At 41.4% G+C, this 24,529-nt stretch overlaps 1 protein-coding gene across 3 annotated transcripts; it reads left to right on the plus strand.

Annotated features, from left to right (window-relative positions):
- Window positions 1–10,096: 10,096 nt before the first annotated feature.
- vgll3 (vestigial-like family member 3) lies at window positions 10,097–14,002 on the plus strand. 3 transcript variants are annotated; one of them, XM_036541196.1, is made up of 5 exons: window positions 10,097–10,282; window positions 10,761–10,850; window positions 12,021–12,312; window positions 12,808–13,311; window positions 13,502–14,002. In XM_036541196.1, the coding sequence occupies exons 3-5, from the start codon at window positions 12,045–12,047 to the stop codon at window positions 13,540–13,542; spliced, it is 813 nt and encodes a 270-aa protein (XP_036397089.1). In that variant the 5' UTR covers window positions 10,097–10,282; window positions 10,761–10,850; window positions 12,021–12,044; the 3' UTR covers window positions 13,543–14,002. The 3 variants fall into 3 exon arrangements, with proteins under 3 accessions (XP_036397089.1, XP_036397087.1, XP_036397088.1); XM_036541194.1 differs by lacking the exon at window positions 10,097–10,282 and having other exon boundaries at window positions 10,492–10,850; XM_036541195.1 differs by lacking the exon at window positions 10,097–10,282 and having other exon boundaries at window positions 10,492–10,850; window positions 12,024–12,312.
- The last annotated feature ends 10,527 nt before the right edge of the window (window positions 14,003–24,529 follow it).

Here is a 24,529-nt window from a genome sequence, read left to right on the forward strand (position 1 = left end):
CTCTCTTTTTCCCCTCTCTCCCTCTCCCTTGCTCTACCTCCTTGGTGATTGGCATCATTCTGGCCCACAATGCTGCCAGTCTTGAGAACCATCTGGAGGAAATGCCAGAGTTGTAACTCACAGGCTGCTCTGGCTAATGCTGGAGAGTGAGTTGCTCACTGTAATGCAGGCATACACACTCCCTTTACACAGGGCACAGAGAGTCCCAGGATTTCTATCTTCAGAGCATCAACATTAGATCACAGAAATAGCAATGGGTCAGCCTGCCCTGCTGAGATTACTTGTACCATATTGGCAGCATACTGATGAGAATTTCATGGTCATTTCAAATTACCATTGAAATATTGCATGTGGTTCATCAATGAACATCTCAAATTCACATACATTGTATTTGTGATGGCATTACATACGGGCCTCTCTGCACCATATATTCCACTCAGATTTTGATGAGAAAGAAAGATGTGAAAAGGGGAGAACAAGAGAAACAAAAACAGACCAACAAAGAAAATAAGGGGATGCATCTGTGTTTGCATCTTGAAACTAGACTAATTATTCTATACAAAAGAGGTGTTATTTAGTGTATAAGCACTAATTATAATTAGGGGGTTAATTGAAGGGTTAATACCATCATCAGCCCCCACTGCTGTAGTTGTGAGACATATAGCACCTGTGTTAAAGGAAATTGCTGATGCAATAGCAGTTAAAGTATGCCATGCATCAACCTGTCTCACCATATTTACACCTGTGTGGCTTTGTATGGGATAAAGGCATATTTAAGGCATATGTTTTTATTGTTTGTCATATATGTATCACACTTTTGGCAGTTTAATACCATATGTATTATGATTACATTTATTGTAGAATATACTATAAAACAATATATATTGTGAAACATAATCAAATATGTATGCAAAAACCTGCTTGTGTGTTAACAATATTGTGTGTTTCATCCTAATATTTTCGATTTCATATTTGATCATACATTAATAACTATCACTTTTTCTTGTGGCCATGCAGAACCTCGAGGCCGGTTCCCAGACAGGCAGTGGCAGATGATGAAAGATGTGCCAGAGCTGCACAGACACAGACAGTGTGCCACTGTCTCCGTTCAGGACCATTCGTTTAATTGCCCCAGTAATGAAGAGCCTGGATAAACTCTCCCTGATGTCGTGTGCAGGTATCGGCTGCACCTGCAGTGCCCTCCTACTCATAAGGCCGACTCTGGGGACAGAGCGGTGCTGCAATACTGCTGATCACTCCACAGACTGGGGGATTGGTGATTAATGAGTGTAGGTGCTCCATTAGGCCTACACTCATTAGCATCTATTTTCAATAACTTTCTTTTCAGCTTCGTGCTTTTATTTTGCAGGGATTCGTTTATATAGACGATGATTGGGACCTTTGCATTTCTGTCAACTGGCACAGGATAAAATACACAGCAGCTTGTCCAGTGTCCCAGTGATTACGTGAGGTACGTACGTTAGGTACATACGTTAGGTACGTTAGGTACGAATTGATGTGTGGGTTCCTGCCCTCAGACCAAAAAAATACATCAGGTCCTTGTTGTTTCAAGTTCAGTCATGAGCCAAAGAATGCTATGAAAATGTAACACGTCTCATTCTGTAACAATCATAGTGTAAAAATACCACTGACCTGTGGCATAGAGATTGATGTTATTGTTGCTTGTACACACACACGCGCTCTCACACTCATACACACGGACACAGACACACACACACACACTTCCCAAACCACATTCTAAAAAATGAATGATCAACATATGTAACCCTCCTGTGACTAATAAAGCCATTGTACATTCTGCATATTCCTGTCTCCTTTAAAACATGAGTGTAAACAAAAATATTCTCCCTCTTTCTGGCCATGCTGCATCTTCCTGCAGAGCCTGAATAGATTAAGCATGTCTGCAGTGCTAGGTTCTATGATTAGAATCTGCTTCAGAATGCATTGTTTTCTCCAGTGATCTTGCTGTTCATGTGCTCACATTGCCTGTAAAATTAGAATCAGATATTGCCTGATTCCTCCCCCCAAAACCTTCGCATACACCAGTAAGTACATAACCAATGACTGCATTTGCTTCATTGTAAGAATCATTATTTGAAATAATTAAATTCAGAAAAAGTATTTTGGATGATGTAATCAAGTTGTTGTAAATCAGCTTTGTGCAGGCCAACTGCTCAATATGGGCAAGGTCAAACCAAACACTTTTCTTCTTGAAATTTTGTTTCTATTTTAAACGCTTACAGAAGTTTAAATTGAACCTCCATTTACATGTATTAATGGAGGAATACTGTAAAGTGTTGATAGTGTTTATGAAGAATACTCACTGTCCTAGAAGTACTATCAGCCTCATTCTGTCCCTTTTCCATTCTGCCTAATTATAAGACCTCATATTATCTTACCTTGTAAATCTAAATAGAGATTTCGGAGAGGAGTTTTTGGATATCCCCTCCACGAACTATCAGGAATCTGCTAAACCAACTTTACCATTTACATAAAAAGGAGCAGACTATCTCCAACAAGAAAGCTAACTATCCTGAGAATTTTGGTTTTGCTGATTGTCCTTGCACTTCATTCCACGCCCTGCCTTTCTCTTTGTCCTTCCCATTCCCCAGCCTCCTAGCTGATATTGGTAGCCTCCTCATTCTCAACTGCCCCTCAGGTCTGAAGCCGTGCTCCACTCAGGCATCAGGTGATTCCTCTAACACTATTCCTTTGACCAGTATTCATTCTGGTGTGACAAAGGCACCCTTGCATCTCTTTTCCCTTTTTTTGAGTAACTACTAATCACATGACTAAATTTGGGTGGGGTGGGGGGTGATTGCATTATACACATTGAATTTATGCATCTATCACCGACTATTTTCTGTGAAATATGCAATTAGAGTGACATAATGGAATCAGACACTCCATTGGGGGGCGCTAGACCCCATACTGTCTGGACGGTCTCTCATTTTACAGTCAACTTGCTTGTCCACACCACCTACTGACAATATACTTTACTAACCACTAAGAGCATTATTCTATCACATTCTCATAGTGGTTGCCTCAGTGTTAGTAATTGCTCTAAGTGAGAAAGGAAAGTCAGAGTTCTTTCTTCAAAATATTCATTTAAATAATTCAGCTCACCCTACATTTGTGAAATGGTAAAATTTACCAAGGCTTATGATAAATTGCGTTGCCAGTATATACAGCATGCATTCAGTAGCCAAGGTCAGTACTAAACACAGCTGTAGGAAAATAAATGTGTAAAACTTACAACGTAATATTATTTAACATTCCTCTCACATTTTCCTCAAAAATGCATATTTTGGAAGTGTGTTTGGAGACACATTTGTGTATTGTGCATGTGGATCTAGAAAATGTAAATAATGCAGCCCTCAGGATCTTATGTCCCCAGTGTGGGGATGAAGACAGACCTATAGAAAAAGAGCAATATGCTTCGGGGAAGACTCAGTTGATGGCCAATGTGGATTCCAAGCCAAAGTAGCCACTTAAGCATGAATTGAATTAGAACATCAACCTTATTTTGAACATCTACTGCTTTTCACAGAGGACGGTACGAATTTCAGCAACCCCAGTCTGGATCAGGGTGTGAAATCACACTCAGCCAGAGAATTACCACACCAGGATGAGTACATATCGTGAACTGTGTGTTTAGAGATGTGAAAAACCTCTGATAATTGGACATCATTTCACAATGCTTTTCATTCCAAAGCCCATCACGCTTTTCAGATTGGCCGAGCTGTTCAAGGTTGTTCACACCTTAAAAATATGTGAGGATCTCAAGGCCAAATGGAAAGAACAAAAATTGCCTTTGTCTCTTCTTGTTTTCTGCTTTTGTTCTGACCGTGCTGGTCTCTTCGAACTGAGACTTCACGCTGAGGTCTATGCAGAGGCTTACAGAATGAACCAGCCTCTCTGTGGTTTTGTCAACGCGTGCGTGTTCGCCGGGTGTGTCCCACTGTGACCGAATGTCCCGACAGAGCGTCGATGCCCCACTTCGGCTCCTCACACACCACCCGCTGTCGCTTGACTCAATTATTCACATCTCCATCTGCGGCACGCCGACATCAAAGTGAATGAAACGTGTAAGCGGGACAGAGATTTGTGACTGCCGGCAACCCAAACACCCTATGAAATGCCACAACAACAGGGTAGGGAACAGAGCAGGAGACGTTTATAATGCACTGAACCGTATTTTCTTCCCTAAGCAGGTTGCTGTCAGGATACATTGAGCCTGACTCTTCCATCACAGCAGTTCCATTTGAAGCTTGCCAGGCCCTTAGCTCAGTGGCATTCCTTGAGTATTGAATTCACACAATCTTCTTTGTTACTACTGAGCTGTTTGAAACAGCCTAATTCATATCTGTTGCAATAACAGGTCATCTCCACCAAGAATACACCTCTGTCAGGCTAAAAGGAAAGGACGAGGGATTTAAATAAACACTCAAACAGTACATAAACCAAACCAGCATTAGAAAAGAAATTTACTATATAAAAAGGAAGATGGTTACAGCCTTGTATGCTGATGACCAATAACTAGATAACTGATAGAATCAAGATTTAAGTGATGGTTTGAAACTATCCTCTCATTGTTACCTGGAATTAGCCTAGAAAAGCAAACCTGTATATTTCACATAAAATTGTCCACAGCTGGAACAGCCACGATCACTGTTCTGCTTTGATTGTGAATTCATTTGTTTGAGGTGTTCATCATAATTCCTGAGATGAAGGAAGCGTTTGTTGCTGTTTAACTGTTTTCTAGGTTTTCTTAAGGTTCTAACATAATGCTAACACCACCAACACCCCCACTACTGATAGCTAAATCCAAAAGTGATGGTGTCTGTAAAGCTTTTCTTTCTGTCAGTAATTAGCGTTGTGTCTGAGAATCACACAGGAAATAGAGAAGATATTAAGACTTCTGCCGCAACAGTAAACATTCTAAATGACTTTCAACAAGTTGAGCCCAAGTAAAATAACTGGTTCTTAATGACACAGAAAACTATTCTGCACTAGCTATCGGATGAAAGTCTGCCGTTACTGAGCTGCGTTTCCACTGATTGCCAACCCAAATAAGATGGAAATTACAGGAAAGTGAGACACATCATTAACATCTGTCAGTCCTTTTTTTTTTTTACATCACTTCAGTTTTCTGTCTTTTTCAGAGAATTATTTTGGTACTCCTCAACTATGTCCTCTTGCTTAAAAAAAATAAACACTGCAACTGCAGCACCACCGAAAACAGTGAACAATAAGCTGCCGTTTGTGAGTATGAATGAAAATTGACCACATTTGTTTGATTTTATACAGAAGTGCATGGGTGTGGTGCAGTTGTGAGGTGATAGATTTCACCATTATGGGTTTACCTCTGGTCCTTTGCCAATAAGCAGTGTATTGTGCTGCTGTGAAACTTTAAATGTGAAATGTGGAAACTCTGCATATTAAAGTTTATCATCAGTTCAACAAATGCTTTGTAGAAAAGTGTGCAGTGGATGACAGTCTCTGTTTATCAATACTTCATCCACTGGTCTGTGACCATGACCATGTGGTCACAGGAATTCAAGTAATATTCCCAGCATCTGATCAAAATGAGAACCAGCTTCACATCACTTTTCTTGGATAGGCCCTTCTTGTGATGTGAGGGTTATTCTACTGTAAGCCTTGTTCCGGCTGCATTCTATTTATATGTCTTTGAAATTCCACATTTTATTGGATCATTAAACAATGACTAAGAGTGCTTATGTCTGTATAGTCCTCATTAAAACATTGCCAAGATACCTGCATATTCAATAAGTATTAAACACACTAAAACCGTACATGGCATTATATGGCATTTGCAAATATATTGCAAATTCTGGTGAGCTTCAGCATTGATAAATTTAGAATGAAATGCCTAGTTGCTCTTGATTGCCTTGGATTATATTGCTTTTGACTATATTGCTTTTGACAACATTTAGGAATGTCATGAAATGTTCGGGGAACAAGTAATGGGTTAACAACTTTTCTGCAGCAATGGAAGTAAATTAAGCCTTGAAAGTTGATGCAAACAATTCCTAAAGGTGTCCCAACTTTTGCTGATTACTTACGAACCCTCTGTCTGTATAAAAGCAGTGTTACTACACCCTCTGGAGCATTATTTGGACAATATTGCACTGCAGGAAGTAGTATATTGCTTACCATAATGGTGAGAAAAAGGCAATTAACAAAGGAAGACAGACAGAACATTATAACCCTTAAAAGTGTAGGTCTTTACAGAAATTGGGTTCTAAAACTTTTGACAGTAGTGTATATCCTACTAAAATGTATTTTTTCTTTACTGTGGATTCATATGCACTTCACACATAAATGACATTGTACTTAGCAAAACAAAAATAGCCATAATGAAGCCGAAACATATATATGAGCAACGTCTAAGATACTCATACAGACACTTCACAGAACAGCATTAAAAGCCTCGCTAATGGTATGCAAAATAGAATTCGCACCAACTATAAAATGCATAGCGGAGATTAAACACTATATCTTTACTGCTATCTCGTCAGAGAACAAAGATTGCAGAGGCTGCTCAAGGGGCACTTTCAAAAAAGAGCTTCAAAGGATTGTGGGCCTTGGAATATGCAAACGAAGCGATCGCTTGCTCTCTCACCACTTCTGCGCCGTCACCATTATCCCACTGTTATACAACAGCTTTCTTAATAAAACACCCACGCTTGTATTAGGCCTGCACCTGTGCTTTGGTAGTCTGGAGCTTCTCCCTGACACTTGAAGAGTCCTATTATCATGGCGCATGCTTTCAGTTCTGTACTTCTGTCAAAATTATATGTGGTCTTTATGAAGACCTTTCCTTTCAGAACAATGCTTAAATGTGGGAACAGGGACATCTTTATTATTGTAGTAATTACATCACACTGAAACACGATTTAGTAATGATAGGACCATGGCAAGGCATATAGGATTGCTCTGTGTGACACAAAAACAGAGAAGGTTTTCGAAAATACCAAGGACACATCAATATCTCTGATGAGAAAGGTGAGACAGGTGAAATAACTCTATACCATTAGACAAAGTACCCACATCAATTTTCTCAGAAATTATCCAGCTGAGTAAATGAATTATTTGTAAGCAGTCCTGGATAACTGTAGAAGTATGTTGTCTCATTTCAACTACTGTGGCCCTGCTGAAGTACTAAAGCAATACAAATGCAGTCATTCAATAAATAGACTCACATGCAGCCAATGGCTAGTCTTCACACTACAAGTACCAGAGAGTGCACAACAGCGAAGTGGGCAGTCATTGGAGTATGGCCACTACTCCACTGACATCTGAGCAACTTGTAGGCACCCCACAGGGGGGGAGAGGTGGCGTAACAAGAAAGCACTTGCAGACCTACCCACACTTATCCCTAGCATAACAAAGCCATTTAGTTTCACTGGAATCCCATCCCATAAGTATTTTTCAGTGAACAACCCAAGCAACCCTTTGAGATATAACATCAGAAAAACAGACATATTGTTATTTGTAAAGTCTTCAGCACTTGTGTGTAGCTAGTTTTGGACTTTGGAATGTAGTCATAAATATCAAGGATGATGGGACTGAAAAAGGTTATGACCATTGACAAGTTGGGACATGGGGAGTGTGCAACACGATCCAACACAATGAGTCAATTCACTGGAAGATTTGGCCACTTTACTCTTAACAAATCATCCAGTCCTCCATGCAGAAAAACCCTCCCACCTGAACCCTGCTGAAATGCCACCATCAAGTGATCTACAGTCTGATGCAAATGAACTCAGATATATCTTCAGTACAACATCAGTGTTCTCCAAGGTGAAGTAATTTCGTTTTGACCAGGTGTGAGTAGCATGGCTTCTAACCTTCAACATCTGCCCTTTTTCCCTATAGGTGGCAGTAAAATGCCTTGTTGTAAGTTAATTGTTTTTTTTTGTTTTGTACCATCAACAGTAGTGTTCACACCAAGGCATGTGTCTTCTTGATTGCATATGGATACATGCTATTGCAACGGGTGGATACATGTCATTATGTAATATAATATGGCATGTGTGTGAAATATATTTTAATAGTTTTATTTAGCTATCATTAGCCTGGATAGTCTGGTCTTTTCCGTCTTTCTATTTTGATGTCTTTGTGTATCCGTTTTTGCCCTGTTGCACTGAATGTACAAATTAACTACTTTTCCTGCTTAATCATCAAAGTTCAGAGTTCAGTCAATAGGTTAAAAATACAGATGCTTAGTTAGCTGCTACTTTCTTTATGTAAAAGAAGATTTCTGTATGAGATATTACCCCAGCTGAGGAGCATGTATACTTCATAAACAGCTATGGCTAAAAACACCATCTGTGTTTCTATGCAAAAAATAAATAAATAACCTCAAGTAAAGTATTGGTTTGAAAAATGTATCAGTGAGTCAGGCTCATGTAAGCCACTGAGTTGGTAGATACAGCCATCAAAACACTTTCTGTAGTGTTCTTCTTCAAATACAGACGTCTATACATTTTAAGTTAGGTGTTGATGTTTAATAAAAATTGCAAGGTGAAGTTCTGATGTACTGGTAAATTTCATAAAGGTACATGCAGGTGGTGCATGACCATGCGACTGTACGGTGGAAATATTTAATTATGGCATTCAGTTAAGAAATGTTTCATTACAGCCAATCAAAGGCTTGGGTAGAGGAGATGTCAAGCATTAACATATACAACATTTAGTACATTGCAGCACAAACAATTCAGACTTCATGAGAAGAAACAATTCACGCACATGTGTGTTCACATCCAGAAGATCATACAGTTTTACTGCAGAATTGTTTAACTATGTGCTGGCACGTACAACAAACCTCGCACATACTGGAAAAACTTTCACCAGTCAGATGCAATTCTGAAACCATATAACACAATGACAATTCTGTCACCATGTAAGTTTATGCTAAATAGCCACTAGATAATATATAGAATTAGATGTGTTTACGTGTAAAAAACTTGAGTATGAGAGTATTTTAATAATTGGTAATCAAAATGTGTATGTATTTGTAATGTGTATGCAAACTTGCCTACCTAAAGCAGTCAACCATGCAACTTTTCAGATTCAGTAAGTCAAAAGGTTATTCAAAATAACTGCCAGTTTTGATGCTACACTACTAAATATTTATACAATAAAACTTTATGATCTTCAGGTTTCTGAGACCTGAACATATATATATTATCCAATTGTAATCTTGTATAAACCTTTCTATGGTTTTGAGCTACAGCACGGTCTCAAAATGTTGTTATTTTTTGTCAGGTCAAAGATATTGTTCAATACATGCCAACTCTGATGCCACATTATTGCATTTTATACAATAAAACAGTGATGTTTATCTTGCTGAGACCTGAACACACGTATTACATGATTCATATAATATGTAGCATATATTATAAACTGTTGGGGTTACAGGGTCTCAAAAGTTGTATAATTCACTTTCAATTGAAAATAGTCACTCTAAACACTGGATGAAACACTTGAGCACATCTGTTATATAATACAAGTGTCAGGCTGCATGAGGTTTTTGATATATATGTGTTGTAGAGTGCCAAATATTCATCGACATGCATGTACAGTATGTTAAAATGGTACAAAATAACTGAACCTGCATTATTGACAAGCTATACGTTTTCAACTATTTTCACTCGAAACAAGAATAACCAAGTAGTTTTACAGAATAGCCTTTGATTTAAGAACACAATTGTACAATAACCGGGTGAGCCGTTTCATTGAAAACATGCGCAAACGCCACTACAGTAGTATTTGATGTGATTGCGCACACAACTTCAAGCTATGATAGCTTGACAGTAGTTTTCCGAAGTGGCAATAGCTTGGCCACAGGAATGTCATGACGTGAATATTTATCAGTAGGACATCAACTACTTACTCATGCTCACAGTTGACTTCTAGAACTTTACAGATGCGGAAACATAACAAATATCTAAGAGACGTTTTTCTCTCTTATATGGAGAGGGGTGTTTCCACTCTGGAACCCGGAATGGAGATATGATCACATTTGGACTGTACATCTGTAGCTTACTGACCGGGCAGCATGTCCAGTCTCTAATATATAGCTAAATACATCGTCCCATTTTCTGTTTTACTGTGTCTGCCAAGTTCCTTTCGCCTACCAAATATTTGCGCTCCGTGGAATGCGCTCCATCTCACACCGCCCAAACCTACAAATGAAGTTTGCCATGAATTCGCACGGCTAACGACTATTATTGTGAGTTACTGTAAATCTACAGCAAGCGTGAAATTAATAACGAGGAAATGCTCAACTTTATCGCACTCGATTTCTGTAATCAATTCGCATCATCCCCGTCTGCTCCAAGCAAGGCACGGAGTGGTGGGCGTGCGACTGCTCAATTCAAGCTCTCCAATTGGTATTTACAGCAAAGGCAAACTTCTCTCCAATCAGAGCGGCAGCGAAAACTTAGGCGTGAGGGATTCAAGGAGTTGCCGTTTTCGTTCACAATTTTTGCCATTTAGTGTGTAAAAACTCCGATGGGTTATCTTTTGTTTTTATGCTAATAGTTCCCTTTTCATGCAGTGATGCCTTTGTTCACACTCAGGTTTATATAGCCTAGGGAGGATGCAGTTAACCAGATCTATCCCAGTTTGAGGAGCGTTGATCTTTTTGCAAAGACCTGCGAGGATCTAAGTGGTGTGCCATGAGTTGTTTGGATGTTATGTATCATCAGAGTTATGGTGCCCATCGATATCTGCCGGCGACATCAGCGGCGGCGGTAGCGTACAAAGCAGCGTATTTTCACCATCAGCAGCAACAGCAGGTAGGTGCCTCCCTTTTCACCGGTTAGTGAATTGCTTTTGAAGAAAGTGCATAAATTACCAGCGTTTATTCACGAATTGGGGAATGTTTTTTCTCCCTCGGTTATATTCGAAATAGCCTTGTTAAAAGGGTGATAATTCTCTTTGCGCATCCATTATACAACACGCCTCGGTTAACACGGAAGAGAGCCCAGTTTGTCAAGTTTCAAAAGTACTTTTTATAGGCACAATGCCATTCAGCAACTGACCATAGTTGTTACCCAACATGCTGTGTAAGTCCAGGAAACCCAGACTGATGACATTCTGCTTAATGTAATGTTGGAATTTTGTTGTGATTTCCAGGAGGACAGCAAGATCTGCATTTTGCCGAATACTTAAGTGAGAAACAGATAACATTTCGGGCACATTCTCCGCCTCCAATGGGATTTATTATCCTAATTTGAGATTTTTTTTTATGTATAGCTGAAGACAGGTGCCTTCTATTTAGCCAATGAGAAACAGATGGAAGAATCGTTTTCCAAGGGCAAAGTAGTGCAGTGTTTTACTGTATAGAAAATGTTGTGCTAACATCAATCTTCGGTATAGTAATCTGACAGAATCTCTCAGAAAGAATGTAGTATGTCTTTACAGTACAGTAGCTATTGATTTGCTAACACAAAGATAAAGCAGTTCATTGAGGAAATGGGAACGGTCCTTGGGGAGACCTGAAGGAAAATGGACATAAAAGGGAGACAAAATTTCACACATCCCCTACATTCATGTCGCTATGTGACATTTACTAACATTTCTTCTACAAGGGGTAAATTAACAGATGCATTTCTAAGACGTATTTGATAAGGTCATAAGGGCAGAAATTGTCAAGGCCTTGTGTTTTTTCAGCACTCTAGACAACATTTGTGCTTGGTGGATAACTGGCTGGTCAGAGGACAGGGCTGGAATAGCAGCAACTGCTATGAGGTTCCCGTTGAAACAGGTGTTCTCACAGACTATCTCAACTCTCATGTTGCTATGGTGGTTCCCCAGGATGAGGAGTGTTCCCTGGAGAAAACAGGTGTTGGTGGGGGTGTCAGTCCATGAGTCCATGTGTTATCAGAGTTCTCTCGACCTCACGCCACTCTGCCCTGCTCTCTCTCTCTCTCTGTCTCTCTCCCTCTCTCTCTCTGTCTCTTCAGAAGAAGCTGTGTGCCTACAGTAGGATGCAGGACTCCACAGAACCATCTGCGCAGGGGAAGCAGACACAGACCATAGATCAGGAGGAGAAGAGAGGCCAGCAGGGTATGTTGGCGAAGGAGGCCCAGCCTGCTGAGGCGGAGTACCTGAGCTCCAGGTGTGTCCTCTTCACCTACTTCCAGGGGGACATCGGAGACGTGGTGGATGAGCACTTCTCCCGTGCCCTCGGCATGCCCAGCACGTTTGCAGGCGATGCCAAGGGCACCAGAACCCCCTCAGGAGGCTTGTGGAAAGGTGAGGAAAGGCCTTGTGGACTGAATCTTATACTTAAGGTACCCAGCATGTGCTTCTCTGGGCCTTATTGATTTCCGTCATTACACATGGATGGAAGCAAGATTATGTGAATCTCCAGAGTCAGCTTTGGTGTCAGTACTCTCCGGACAATTCTCATTTGCTTGTGTTTCACAGTTTAGCTGTCAACATGTGCATCTCCCATCATATTGTTCACTAATAAGGATATCACCAACCATGAAAGGACACAACAACATTAATGCAGTTATTTTTCCATTTCCAAAGCTATCTCTTTTTTGTTGTTGTTGTTTTGGTGTTGTTTTTTAATTTCCATGATGGATATTGACAGTGTGATTCATTACATTAACATGTGTTCAGTGGGAGTACTTTTCATGGGAAATGGCTCCGCTTTTCTGTGCTGTAGTGACAGCACACTGTGTGGAGGTCCTGTGGTAATTTGTGCCTCCATTTCTAATTGTGTGTGGCTCTGTGTTTTAGAGGGAGGTACTCTCTCAGCAGGACAGTGTGGAGGTTTCCCATCATCCTTCTGGAGCAGTGGGTACCCTTCCCAGAGCAGCCCCTGCCTCTCCTCCATACACCCAGATTTTTCTCCAAGCACCGCCTTTCACTCGTCAGAACCCTCCACGTGGGCAGGACATGGACTCCACCAGCCTGGCTTGCCGCCTACACCCACTGTCTCTGACTCCTGGCCCTACCCCCTGGGGGCTCAAGGCAGCACCAGTTACCCCCATGTCCATGAGGTGTACCCCCATGTGCACCCCCGCCACGCCCACCCACGCAGCCACGCTCACCACATGCTGCACCATGCCCACGGCCCCGCCCTGGACCCTCGGTTTAGCCCACTACTGCTGCCCAGCGTGCGCCCACCCTGCAGCCCCGCCCCCCATTGTGATGCTGCCAGGTCTGACATGGAGACCAGCGGTAATCCCACACACAGCTGGCCAGCTTCATTCCACGGGTCACTGGACATCTATGACTCGGGTGAGTTTTTGGTCAGTGATCTCACATATACTCTGGTACTCCTCGTCTTTTCACTTGAATTGATGCTGTTGAGAAAATAACATACATTCCATTCACTGTAGTGTAGTGCACTGCAGTGGAGAATTTCACTCTGCTACCAACTTGTATCCACCCTGGCTGTATGTTAACTCCATGTCTTTTTCTTGGTCAGTCCTGGATCAGGAGAAAGGGAAGGCTACTGTCTGGTTCTGAGCAGAAGGAGCTCCACAGATGACTCGCTGCCTCATTACTCTCATTTGGAGTTGCCGGCGATCCACTGTGTGGAATCTCCTCTTGGAAAGGCTCAAAATTTCCTGGGAATTCGCTCAGGAAGGGAAAACTCTCTCCCAGGGACTGGCAGGATAATGTCTTTGGACAACAGAAGTGTTTCACCAAAGCAAACAAGACTGTCTGAGATTTAGTCCCCTGCCTGTGCACTTCAGCTGCACATTTTTTAATGAAATTCAGGAAGAACGGCCTCCATCTTGCGTTTCCAAGGTGAGAGCTGTCTCAAAAGGAATGCCATTGTGAAGGAAACAACTTACCCTTGCCCGTTTAAATTGTATATTTATAATGTTCAAGTCTGTGTCCCTGAAGGTCCATTTTGACTGAATGTGCGGATTTTATACACCTCAATAGTTCTGTTTAAAGAACTGCTCAAATCTGTGGGTCACAGCGCAGTTTCAATGTTTTTATTTTGTATTAAAATAAAGCCTCTTATTTGTTGTAGTATATCTTATGTGGAGTGGTCTTAAGTGATATGTTATACTTTCCTGATTATGATTTGTCCTGTTTGTGTCTGGGTTTGGAGATTTAAAAAAATGTTTTTTGCTATGTTTAGTTTGCTTTTATGGAAGGAAGCAATGCAACTAATGATGCAAGGTATAAATTGCTAAGTTCTATTGGCAAATATTCATTGTTTCTTTTGGGTCCAGGTTATGTTGATTTAGAGTATTGAATATGCTGTTTTTAATCAAATCTTTGCCATGTAAATTATGCATTTCTTGCTGAAAATGTAGCTTTAACTCTCATATGATTCATGGTTGTGTCTAAACATTATTTAAAGAGGTCACTGAAAATTGACAGTCTTTAAAGAAAGCTGAAACAAATGTCTCCTCTCACATGTGTTTCTTTTAAATATATTTTACCACCCTTAGTAAATGTTAGAGTAAAATATTGCTCAGGTATTAAATGCCATGCAGTAAAATGTGTTACATCATATCCACTGTTCAGGAATAGTTATTAATGTCAAGTATGCACTGCAAACACATTGAAAGGACTAATTAGAAGTAACGTAATTCATAAAATGCTGAAACATCAAACTTGTTTAGCAATGGTTTTGGTATATATTCCCTTTAAGAGATTTTTAAATGTGACACAGACCCCTTCATGGCACACATAAATAAGTGAATATGAGAAAATGCTTGAAATATTTGTATGTTGTACAATATCTTACAGGAACATATGTCTCAACGAATGGGAAATACGCCCTTAAAAGTCAACACAGGAACGCGTGTCCTGACTAAGCAGGAAGTGGACCAATGAAAGAGGTAGTAAACACATACCAGCACTGCTAGCAGACAGCACAAATATTAATCGCAGCCATGTCATAACATGGGAGCAGATAAATCTGAGGAATGCGGTGCGTTGCTTTTGAGACAAAGGTCCACCCGAATCTGCCCTAGTCTGAAGAATGCAAAAAGTGCCTGCTATGTGTTCTGGTGTGAAATTGAACATTAATTCTGAAAAATTGCAGCCTCAGTTATTTTGGTGCTGGCCTGGTGTCAGGGACTGCGCTGTTTTTGACCGCAGTGGGCAGCTGTGCAGTCAGAACACTGTGTGTCAGAGAACAGTTCCCAGTGACCACTGGGCCTGCGAGTGAAATCTCTGACCAGGTGCTCAAAATGACCCCCCTCACAATCTCATGGGGTCAGTGAGGGTGCAACTGCCCTGCTCAGTCAAGTCCTGCCCACAGAATATGAATCCACTGCACAACATGTGGATTATGGGATTTTAAAGGTTAAACCTATGCTGTCATGAGGAGGGTCAACAGCACATTTAGCAAATGTTCAAAAATAAGTAGATGTTTGATATTTTCAAATCAACAGTGTATTTTCCATGGGCCATTTCAGACGTTCATTACCACCGTAGTGCTGTCAATGTTTCGTATATCTGAGAGATTAAGTCAGAAAGTTTTTTTGTATAAATCAGGTATCATCATCACCAGACAACTGTTTCTCTGACTGCTCCCAGGATCATGGCTCTTCTCTGCCTCCCCTGATGTTTCTGTTCATACAAAGATGCCATTTTACTTCATATTTCTAAATGTTTTTTAACTGTCACATTGTTTCATGTAGCAACAGCTTTGATGTTTCTTCTGTGCACTGAGATGTGGATGTCAATGTGGATGAAAAAAATAAAAAGAATAAAAAAACAGTTTACCGAGGGGTTAGAATTATTTTGGTCGTATATGTGCATCAAGTGTTCAATGAGCACAGGCTGCAGGTTTTCTTGGCTCGATCGGAACCCCTTTGTCTCATCGGCGCGCTGCTTAATTACAGCAAAATTAAAGAGCCATCTGCAGCCCCAGCGCTCTGCCAATTACTGCATTGTGATATGATGACCCTGCAAAAGGGGCTCTGTGATCTAAAAGTGGAAGCACTTCAGCAGCAGCCTCATCAGGAGCAGGAGAGCGCCAGACACACAGCGAGGCACAGCACAGCGCTCGGTGCCCTTCGAAGCACAGCCGTTCGTGTTGCGGTGATTTACGGGAGGGACCAGCTACCTACGCGCAAGAGTCGCTCTCCCCCGCTAGCGTAAACGACCCACAGCTGCCAGGCCGGACGGGTGCTCTCGCCGCGCGCTGGAAATAGCAGGCTCTTTGAACCGCAGTGGCAGAGCTTGGCTGCGGGGTGGTCTACCGCAATGCGTGCTGGTCATATTTAGGTTCGAGCTCACTGAAAAAACAATGGCAAGCTCCCATGTGTTCGCCAGGGGAGACCATACGTTCTGTGGGAGAGTGAAGTTGACTTTTTGCTTTGTTGCCAGTTGTGCTGTGCTGTAAGCACTCTGCAGTTTTGTAACAGGGTAAACTGGACTTTACCATGCGTTTGTGTTTGTGGAAGCTACACCTTCAGTATCTTTCCTCTACACCTTCAGTGTCTTTTTCTGAACAATGTCCTGCACATTGTTTAAGCAGACACAAAGTATGCCATGGGCAAGTTCTCAGAAAGTCAGTAGTTTTCCTAAGTTACCATTTATCATTTTCTATGTATATCTGATAGGAGCATAGTATTAGTGTTATGCTTTTCGGGGAAAGTATTTCAAAGTGCATCAGAGTGCCACTGCTGAACTGAACTCCAACTCAATGGCCCTTACAGGGCTAATTTACAGTTGATTGGTACATCAAACTAAAATCTTACCCAGGGTTGTATTTTATCATAGAATCACTCTAGATGTGTTTAGCACTTTTAGCAAGGTTTAGCACTACAAGCCAATGTTCCAGAATGCATTTTTAAGGAAAGAAAACTCAGCCTTCCTGGTCCTGGTGAAGTTAGCAAAGGATGTCCCAGTTTCCCCTGCTGTCTCAGCAGTGTGGGGGGAGCTCAGACAACCGTGGGCCCGCTCCCCCCGGGCCCACTCCCCAGGCTCTGTCCCTCCTTCAGGAAACCACCCATTGGAAAAGTGGAACTCCTGCCTGGAGCGTGGGAATCAAAGGACAGAGCTTGTACCCTCACGATTAGCATGTAATGCACTTATATGCTAATGTCCCCAAGCTCCTGCTGGGTCCCTTTAGGCGCACCATGGGCATCTCCCAGTCAGCAGAGAAGTACCTCAGCTGGCTCCACTCTTTCTCACTACTTTGCTTACTAACGCATTAAATCATGCATTTATAAAGAGAACTGTGGAAGGAAGGTCTAAGAAGCCTAGGACATGAAGCTCCCCACCTCTGTTTTTCATGTACATACAGGAACAGGCTCAAGAAGATGCCCTCTCTCCTACCTGGGCCCCAGGAAAAGGCTCAGAATATGCTGTCTGGGGCCACAACGGACAACTGCTCAGTCTGATTATTAAACCACGCAATGGAGTCTGAGACACATGATGCACTTTCTCTGAGCACACCAAGAGCCACACCTTATTTCCCAGTCATTTCCCATGATTTCGGCTCTTTCAGTCACATTTCCACAGCAGAATTCATTCCTTCGAATGTATTTAACACTGTCTAACACTAATTTAATCAGCTGGTGAGAGACCATGGTGGACCAACACCGGGCACAGCAGCCTGCACCTGCAGTCCAAAGATGTCCTTTCCTACCATCTCACTAAACAATCAGATACTGAGCACCTTAAATGTATGATCACTAGATACATCAAAAAATCTGTGCTTCCATTAAAAATTAAATGAAAACATTAGCAGATTGATAAATCAAACAGTAAGCATATTTACCACTTCATTCCATGTAAAGGACTTACAGGATTTAAATACATTAAAACATCAATTCAAAAACAACAAATCAAAAATGAAGATTTAAAGATTGGATGAAATAAATCCAAATTCATGTGACTGCCTAAAAATGAAGTTTAAAATGGATGCCACTTGATCCATAAACCCACCACAAAATGTCTGCCATTGCTCATGCATGTTGCAGTAGATTACAAGTGTTATGCTGGGAAACAATTGTTTGATTGATTTGATATTTAGATTTAGTAGGAGCTTTGGTGAGAAACGCCATATTTCATTGGGGCGTCAAGGCGGTGCTGCAAGAATGCCTGTTTACTTTTGTTGTTTTTCATCTTTTGTTAGGCAATCAAAGCAGAGCCCCTTCTTCGGTCTACCCTGGTTAATGTAACTGAAGGCACAGCAACAGGCTGGTATTGTCAAAATACCACAGAGTATCTTGAAAATGGCAATGCTTCATTGGCCAGGAGTGGAGCACTCATACAAGAAGTCCACAAAAATAGCAACACTTGGGCTGTAACATCATGACATGAATGCTATGAGTGGTTAGTTCACAGGAACCATTCTTGGAGCATTATGGGGGAAATAATTAATGGTTCAGATGAGCCCACCATCCCCAGTGATGCTAAAACAGTGGCAGTTTCTTTTCCTTGTATTGTTCTCAATGCCTAAGTGAAAAGAGTTGCCCTAAAAGCTCTCTGCAAACTTGCATTCACCAACCTGTGCTCCAGAGATATGACAAGAGAAGTGGAGCCTTCTAATAAGAACTGAGGTTTTTAGCAGTCAGTGAGAGATTTAATACAGTGATGTACTTGTTTCATTGTTTAGGATTCCTTGACAACATGGCCTTTTAAGACCAGTTCTGTTCTGCTTTGTTGGAGTGTTTGCCCTGATGTTATAAAACCTTATATTGACAGCAGAATCATACTTTATTATGGTATCCACTGCCCTTCTGCTTGGCACTCGGCTTTAAGAGAGATGGAGATGGGGGTCATGATCCTCTGATAGACTGGGAACCTGTCCCAGGGGTATACTTCAACATCAAGCTGCTTCATGCCATGAAAAAAGGATGGACTTAAAGTGTATGAGCCATCCAGCATGGTCACTGTTTTGACAAAGAAGTAAATCTATTGACTGAAGGGAAGGATTCAGTTGTTCTCACCCTTTACTAAAGAGCAAAAAGCGGTGATTCAGTCTTCAAGAGTGATGAGCTTCTTGTAATACAGGCACCAAAAAGCAGCTATGCAATCTCAACCATCACATGTATGCTGTGGTATGAAAATAATTTAATTTCAGGGTTTGGAAAATTTATGTGTGAGATTGTACAGATCTTTTTATGGATCAATAATCTCACCGTTCTATTATTGGCCAACAGCTACTAAGCTATCCAGCATGCTCTTTGCACTCTCCTCATCCTTCTCAATGTTGTCACCATGTACAAAGTACTAAGTCAAATGAACAGACACTTCATGCCAAGGATCTGACTTCTCCCTGGGGGAGAGAATGAGAGTGCTGAGCTGTCAAAACAAAACTTTTTCTTGCGCCTCTTTCGCTGCATTCCAGAATAATTGGGGCGGATGATTAGTCTAACAATCACCAACACAATGCCAGCTGTTTGAATGGGAAACTGCATAAACACACCCCCCCTCCCTGTTTCATCACTCTCACTTGCTTTTTTGTGGGAGGTATCGGAGCATATGGTGATCATAAGCCCAGTTTCATCCCCAAGCTGATCTGGCCCCTCAACATCCACATGCCAATTCCTCCTCCAACCTGCAGGAACAATTTAAACTCATTTGTTTTCCACATGCAATCCAACTGAGATTAAAAGCTGTTTCCCATTGCTGTTTGGATTTTGCAGACAGGGGCCATTTTGTCAGGCCATTACATGTCAGCACAGTTTTGCCTATGCTTCTAATGAAGCATGATAGTCTTGCATGTGCACTTTGATTGGTGGTTTCTTTGGTGGTTTTGTGCACCACCTGACCCTCTTTTGATTGACTCATTCATTAGCCAAGTGTAACAGACAAAGACCAGCTGTCATGGCAAGTCAAAATAAAAGAAAGCAGAAATACACTCTTAGTGTTACTACAACGTGGCCCACAGTACGTCTGTTATGAAACCTGAAGTCTGAATACGTCACTAGTCATCCTAAATGTGCTCCTGGGCTTAATCAGAAATGCCATTCAGAATCATCAGCAGCAAAGCTTGACAAGGCCGTATCAATTTCAATTAAAAATTAATCCTCAGATCATCAATTATATTATTCCTTGGGCACTCAGCACTTCCCCCTACAATGTTAAAATTTATATGAAACATCGTGCTGGCCTGTTAGAGATTATAAATGGTAGTGGACTGTGCCTCTAGGTGTAGGTATTAATGCCAGCTAGGATAATGCAGTTAACACTTGTTGACGACTCCCACTCTTTTCCTAATGGGAAACAAAAAGGAAACAGCTCCTATGAACACCTGCCATGTATACAAGGTCAGCATAAGCATATTCACATATATATTCATAGAAGTGTGGTCAACATTTGTTTGAGTTAGTGGAACATGAACATTAGAGTTTATATTGACTGCATGCATGTAGATACAAACATGTGGATGTTTTACACAGGGTCATGTCAAACTCAATAAGTGAACTTCTCACAAAGAAAGTGGTAACACACAACTTAATTGACAATGGAAATAAAATCTATACCCAATGAGAGGAATTATGTAAACCTCTCTTTGGCACATGAAATGAATTACATGCTCATTGCACTTATACTACTTAAATATTCCTGGAAGTTGGCACTTTCTGTAATAAAAAAAATGGCTTGGTCATATTGCTTTGAGTATTAAGTTAGTCTTGAGTTATTGAGTTAGTCTAGGCCTGGGCATAAATGTGCAGCATTGCTGCTGCATACTGTTTGTTGAAGTATCAGGATTACACTTCAAATGAAATCTACATATAAATATATAAAATGGAGGGTTAAAATCAGTACTAATGAGTTTTGGTGTAATCTGTTGAAAGAAAGCCCTCTAAGCATTACTGGTAATCCACCTGCAGTGCAATCGCCCACCCACACAGAAATGAAAGAACATACTTTTCACAGACAGTTTCGATTCCTTTCAATTCACTTAATGTATTGTAGGCTTAATAACCGTATGAAATATTAATTACAGGATTTATTACCTTGTGACAGGGATACTTTCAGTTTCTTTCACAGACTGAACCTCTTTTGCAGAAATGATAGTAGAAGGATTCACAGTGTTCCTATTCATGAGAGGAAATGAAGGGGTTTATATGAGAGAATATGTCGTTAATGCATTACACATCACACAGTGTGTCTAAGACAGCACAGGGCCACGGTGTGGGCTCATGGTGATAAGTCTGGGTCAGGGGTTGGGCAGGTCAAGGTGACAGGTCAAGGTGTGGAGGTGGGATTGAGGGTGCAGGTGCTTAACTGAGAAATGATCAGAAGGATGGCAGGGCAGTGGCAGGATGTGGGATGGGGAGCATATACTCTATGACAGGGTTAGATATTGTGAAGAATGGGGATATGTGGTAGAGGCAGGGACAGAATGGTGGCTACACACCTCTGAGAAAGATATTTTAAATGATTGATTATTTCTCTGACCTCAAACTGGTGCATTTTAGATGAAAGCATTTATGTCTTCTGTTGTACATTGTTTAGGTGCATTTATTTTAGACTGCCTTTTCGAGCTATGGGATGACTGCCGTTTTGTCAGTGCTACTAAAAAGAAGTCTGTCTGCTCCCTCACTGCACATGACCTTATTTAAATATGGGTGTGGTGAGACGGTTTAGAGGACATCTGTCTCATTTATTTAGTGCAGCTTCAGGCGCATTTGAAGATGAGCTGAGAGCAAAGATCTATCTCAGTCTTACCTGGAGGAGGGTCACCAAGGAGTCTGAATCCTGTGGGTGTCATTGGGACACTCTCTGGAGTTCATAATGTCCTTCTTTACCTCTATTTCTTCACTTTTTCATCTCCCTTTGATCCAGGCCCTTCTTTGCCCCGGGTGTTCCAGGTGACATTGCAGTGATCTCTGTTTAGTGTTTTTGAGACAGACTTACACATTGTTGTCCTTGTTAATTTGTGGTGTGAAAAAATTGTGACTGCTCCAATGATATATAATTGTATTGATATATGATGTATAATTACATCATAATTAATATACTTTTAAAGTTTTTCATCTGTAGAGATCATTTATCTCTACAGGATAGGCTGAACGTGTGGTGTATACTGAATAGCCACATGGTTAGGACCTCCTTTCAGCCAATGGCATAAAGTGTGTGTGTGTGTTTGTGTGTGTATGTGTGTATACCAAAACTCATTTACCTCAAGTATTAGCAGATCTTTCTTTCTCCTTCAACATGGGGCTGTACAAAAATATATATACCCTACTATATTGAAAACACAAAGTACCCCGTTCTACTTACGAATCACGGCTCATTTCAAAATAACAAGTCCAGATGAAAACTGTTTGGAGTGTATTTACAAAAGACCTCTGGATGGAAACCACCTGGTACTGAACATACAGTAGAGGGCTGCAGGACATTGCCATTTCTAATGATACTAATTGAAATAGCAAAAAATGGATCTGGTCATCATTTTTGGCCAATGAGAATATCTCTGACTGAAATTGTTCAGGCTTTACCACTTGAAACCACTTGTGAAGGAGACTAAACTACCAATGCGCCATATTGCAATAAGGCCCTGACAGCTGAGACCCCTCCACACACAGCACAACATGGGTAACTTCTCAGATAGCAAGCAGTAGTACTTGTTAACCTTTGGCAGTCACGCGGCACAGGTCAAAGGGTTAAATCCCTGTCGCTAGCTGTGTATGCAGATATGATGTGAGAATTTAAATTCTGTCACTTTTATCATACATAATTGGCCATTTTAGTGCAAATCTTTGTATTATCCAGGGTTGTGTTGTATGTTAGAAGCTATAACGCTGACATAAATATGGACATGCAATTTTATCTCCCATGGCTTGGCAACTTGAACCAGTTCAGATTTCATCAGCTGAAAAGAAAGACATCAATGGCGGGTACTGCTGTTCTTAGGCTGGCAGACTATATCATGATGAGGAAAAGCTGGCACAAGACAGCAACTCTCTGGGTTGGGGTTAAGTTCTGGGGATGTGTGTCATAGAGTAAATCAGAATTTGGGAGAAGTGGTAAAGGCTGGACAGTGCTGTCAGATTTGGTTTTTTTTTTTTGGGGGGGGGGGGGGGGGTGTAAGTATTAAAGGCTCAACTGCACCTCAGCAGTCTGTGCAGGACACTTAAAACTCCATTGTCATTCCCTCCCCAGGGGCTGCTTCCTAGCTCACTGAGATTGAGATGAAGCCATTGTTGAGCATCTACAGGTTTTTGCATGAAGCCAAGCATCTCTCTTTATGCATGGGACAAAAGAGATGGTACAGATCTGTAAAAGACCCACAAAAATCACTCATGTTCAGTGTACATTGTGTCAGGTTATAAAAAAGAGAGCAACGCTTCAAATGGTGGTTCTTGAAATATCCCAGTGTCTCCAAAACATACTTGAATTCTCCTTGTTCATTACAAGATTAATGTTTCCTCATTTGTCTTCATTACATAACAGTAGACCGACAGCACAGTGAAGATGTGTAAGACACAATGGCCCGAGGCAAAGAATCCTTTGGCGTGACATGTATTTATGTATAGACAGAGTCAACGTTTTTGGAAAAGAGGGTTCCGTTTTTGTTTTTTTAGTTTTTTTTTTTTTGCCTTGGATCAGGCTCCTTTCTCGGGTGAAGCTGTGGTTTCCCATTCAGAAAGCAGACAAGCTGAGAATGTAATCCAGGCGGACTGTCTGAGCTCCGTCTCCAGCCCCTGCCAAGAGAGTGGTCTGGCTTTGGTCAGAGGCACAGGAGAAGCACTCACAAACGTGCCTCTCTTCACTCTTAATACAAGCCCAAATATTTTCATTGCTGTCTCTAATCACTGGCCCCACTCGATTCTTTGACGAGGGGAAAAGATTAATTAGGAGGCCCGTCTTCTTGACTGAGCCGGCACCTCTCTTTCCTCTGTGCATGTCTGAGCGCTCAGCGCTGCTGACGGATGGGTCACGACAGGGGGATGGTGTGAGGAGGCATGCAGTCCCTCAGACTCCCCCCCCCTTCCCCCCCAGTCTCGCTTCCTCTTCGCGCTCCCTTGCAGAGAACATGTACCTCAGATAGATCAGTGCATGTAGTATTCTATAGCCACAGCAAATTTCACAACAGCTCCAGCAAAGTGCTAACAGCTTCTGTAGGTATTAACACAATACAGGAAGCTACAATGCTCTTTGGCATCTCAAAGGCACCTGGAACGTGGAATTCTGTCTGTGAATGAGATGGACAGAAACTGTATGCATGTTTGCGAATGTACATACTGTGTGTGTGTGTGTGTGTGTGTGTGTGTGTGTGTGTGTGTGTTTGTGCAAAGGTATGTGAATTTATATATGTTTGAGCATGTATGTGTGTGTGTGTGTTTGTGCAAAAGTATGTGAATTTGTATATGTTTGAGTGTGTGTGTGTGTGTGTGTGTGCTTGATATGTGCACAGAGGGAAATGCTCGTTTTCTCTGTCCTTCAAGGAGTGATCAGGGCACTTGGAATGATTTCAGTAACAGTTCAGGTGGCTTTCCCCTGTTCTGCCTGCATGCCTTCCTCTTCTCTGTGCCAGCATTGCACACTCCTGTTAGGTAACGAGAGCCAAGCC

The sequence above is a fragment of the Megalops cyprinoides genome, chromosome 11, assembly GCF_013368585.1.
Source record: "Megalops cyprinoides isolate fMegCyp1 chromosome 11, fMegCyp1.pri, whole genome shotgun sequence".
Classification (NCBI taxonomy): Eukaryota; Metazoa; Chordata; class Actinopteri; order Elopiformes; family Megalopidae; genus Megalops; species Megalops cyprinoides.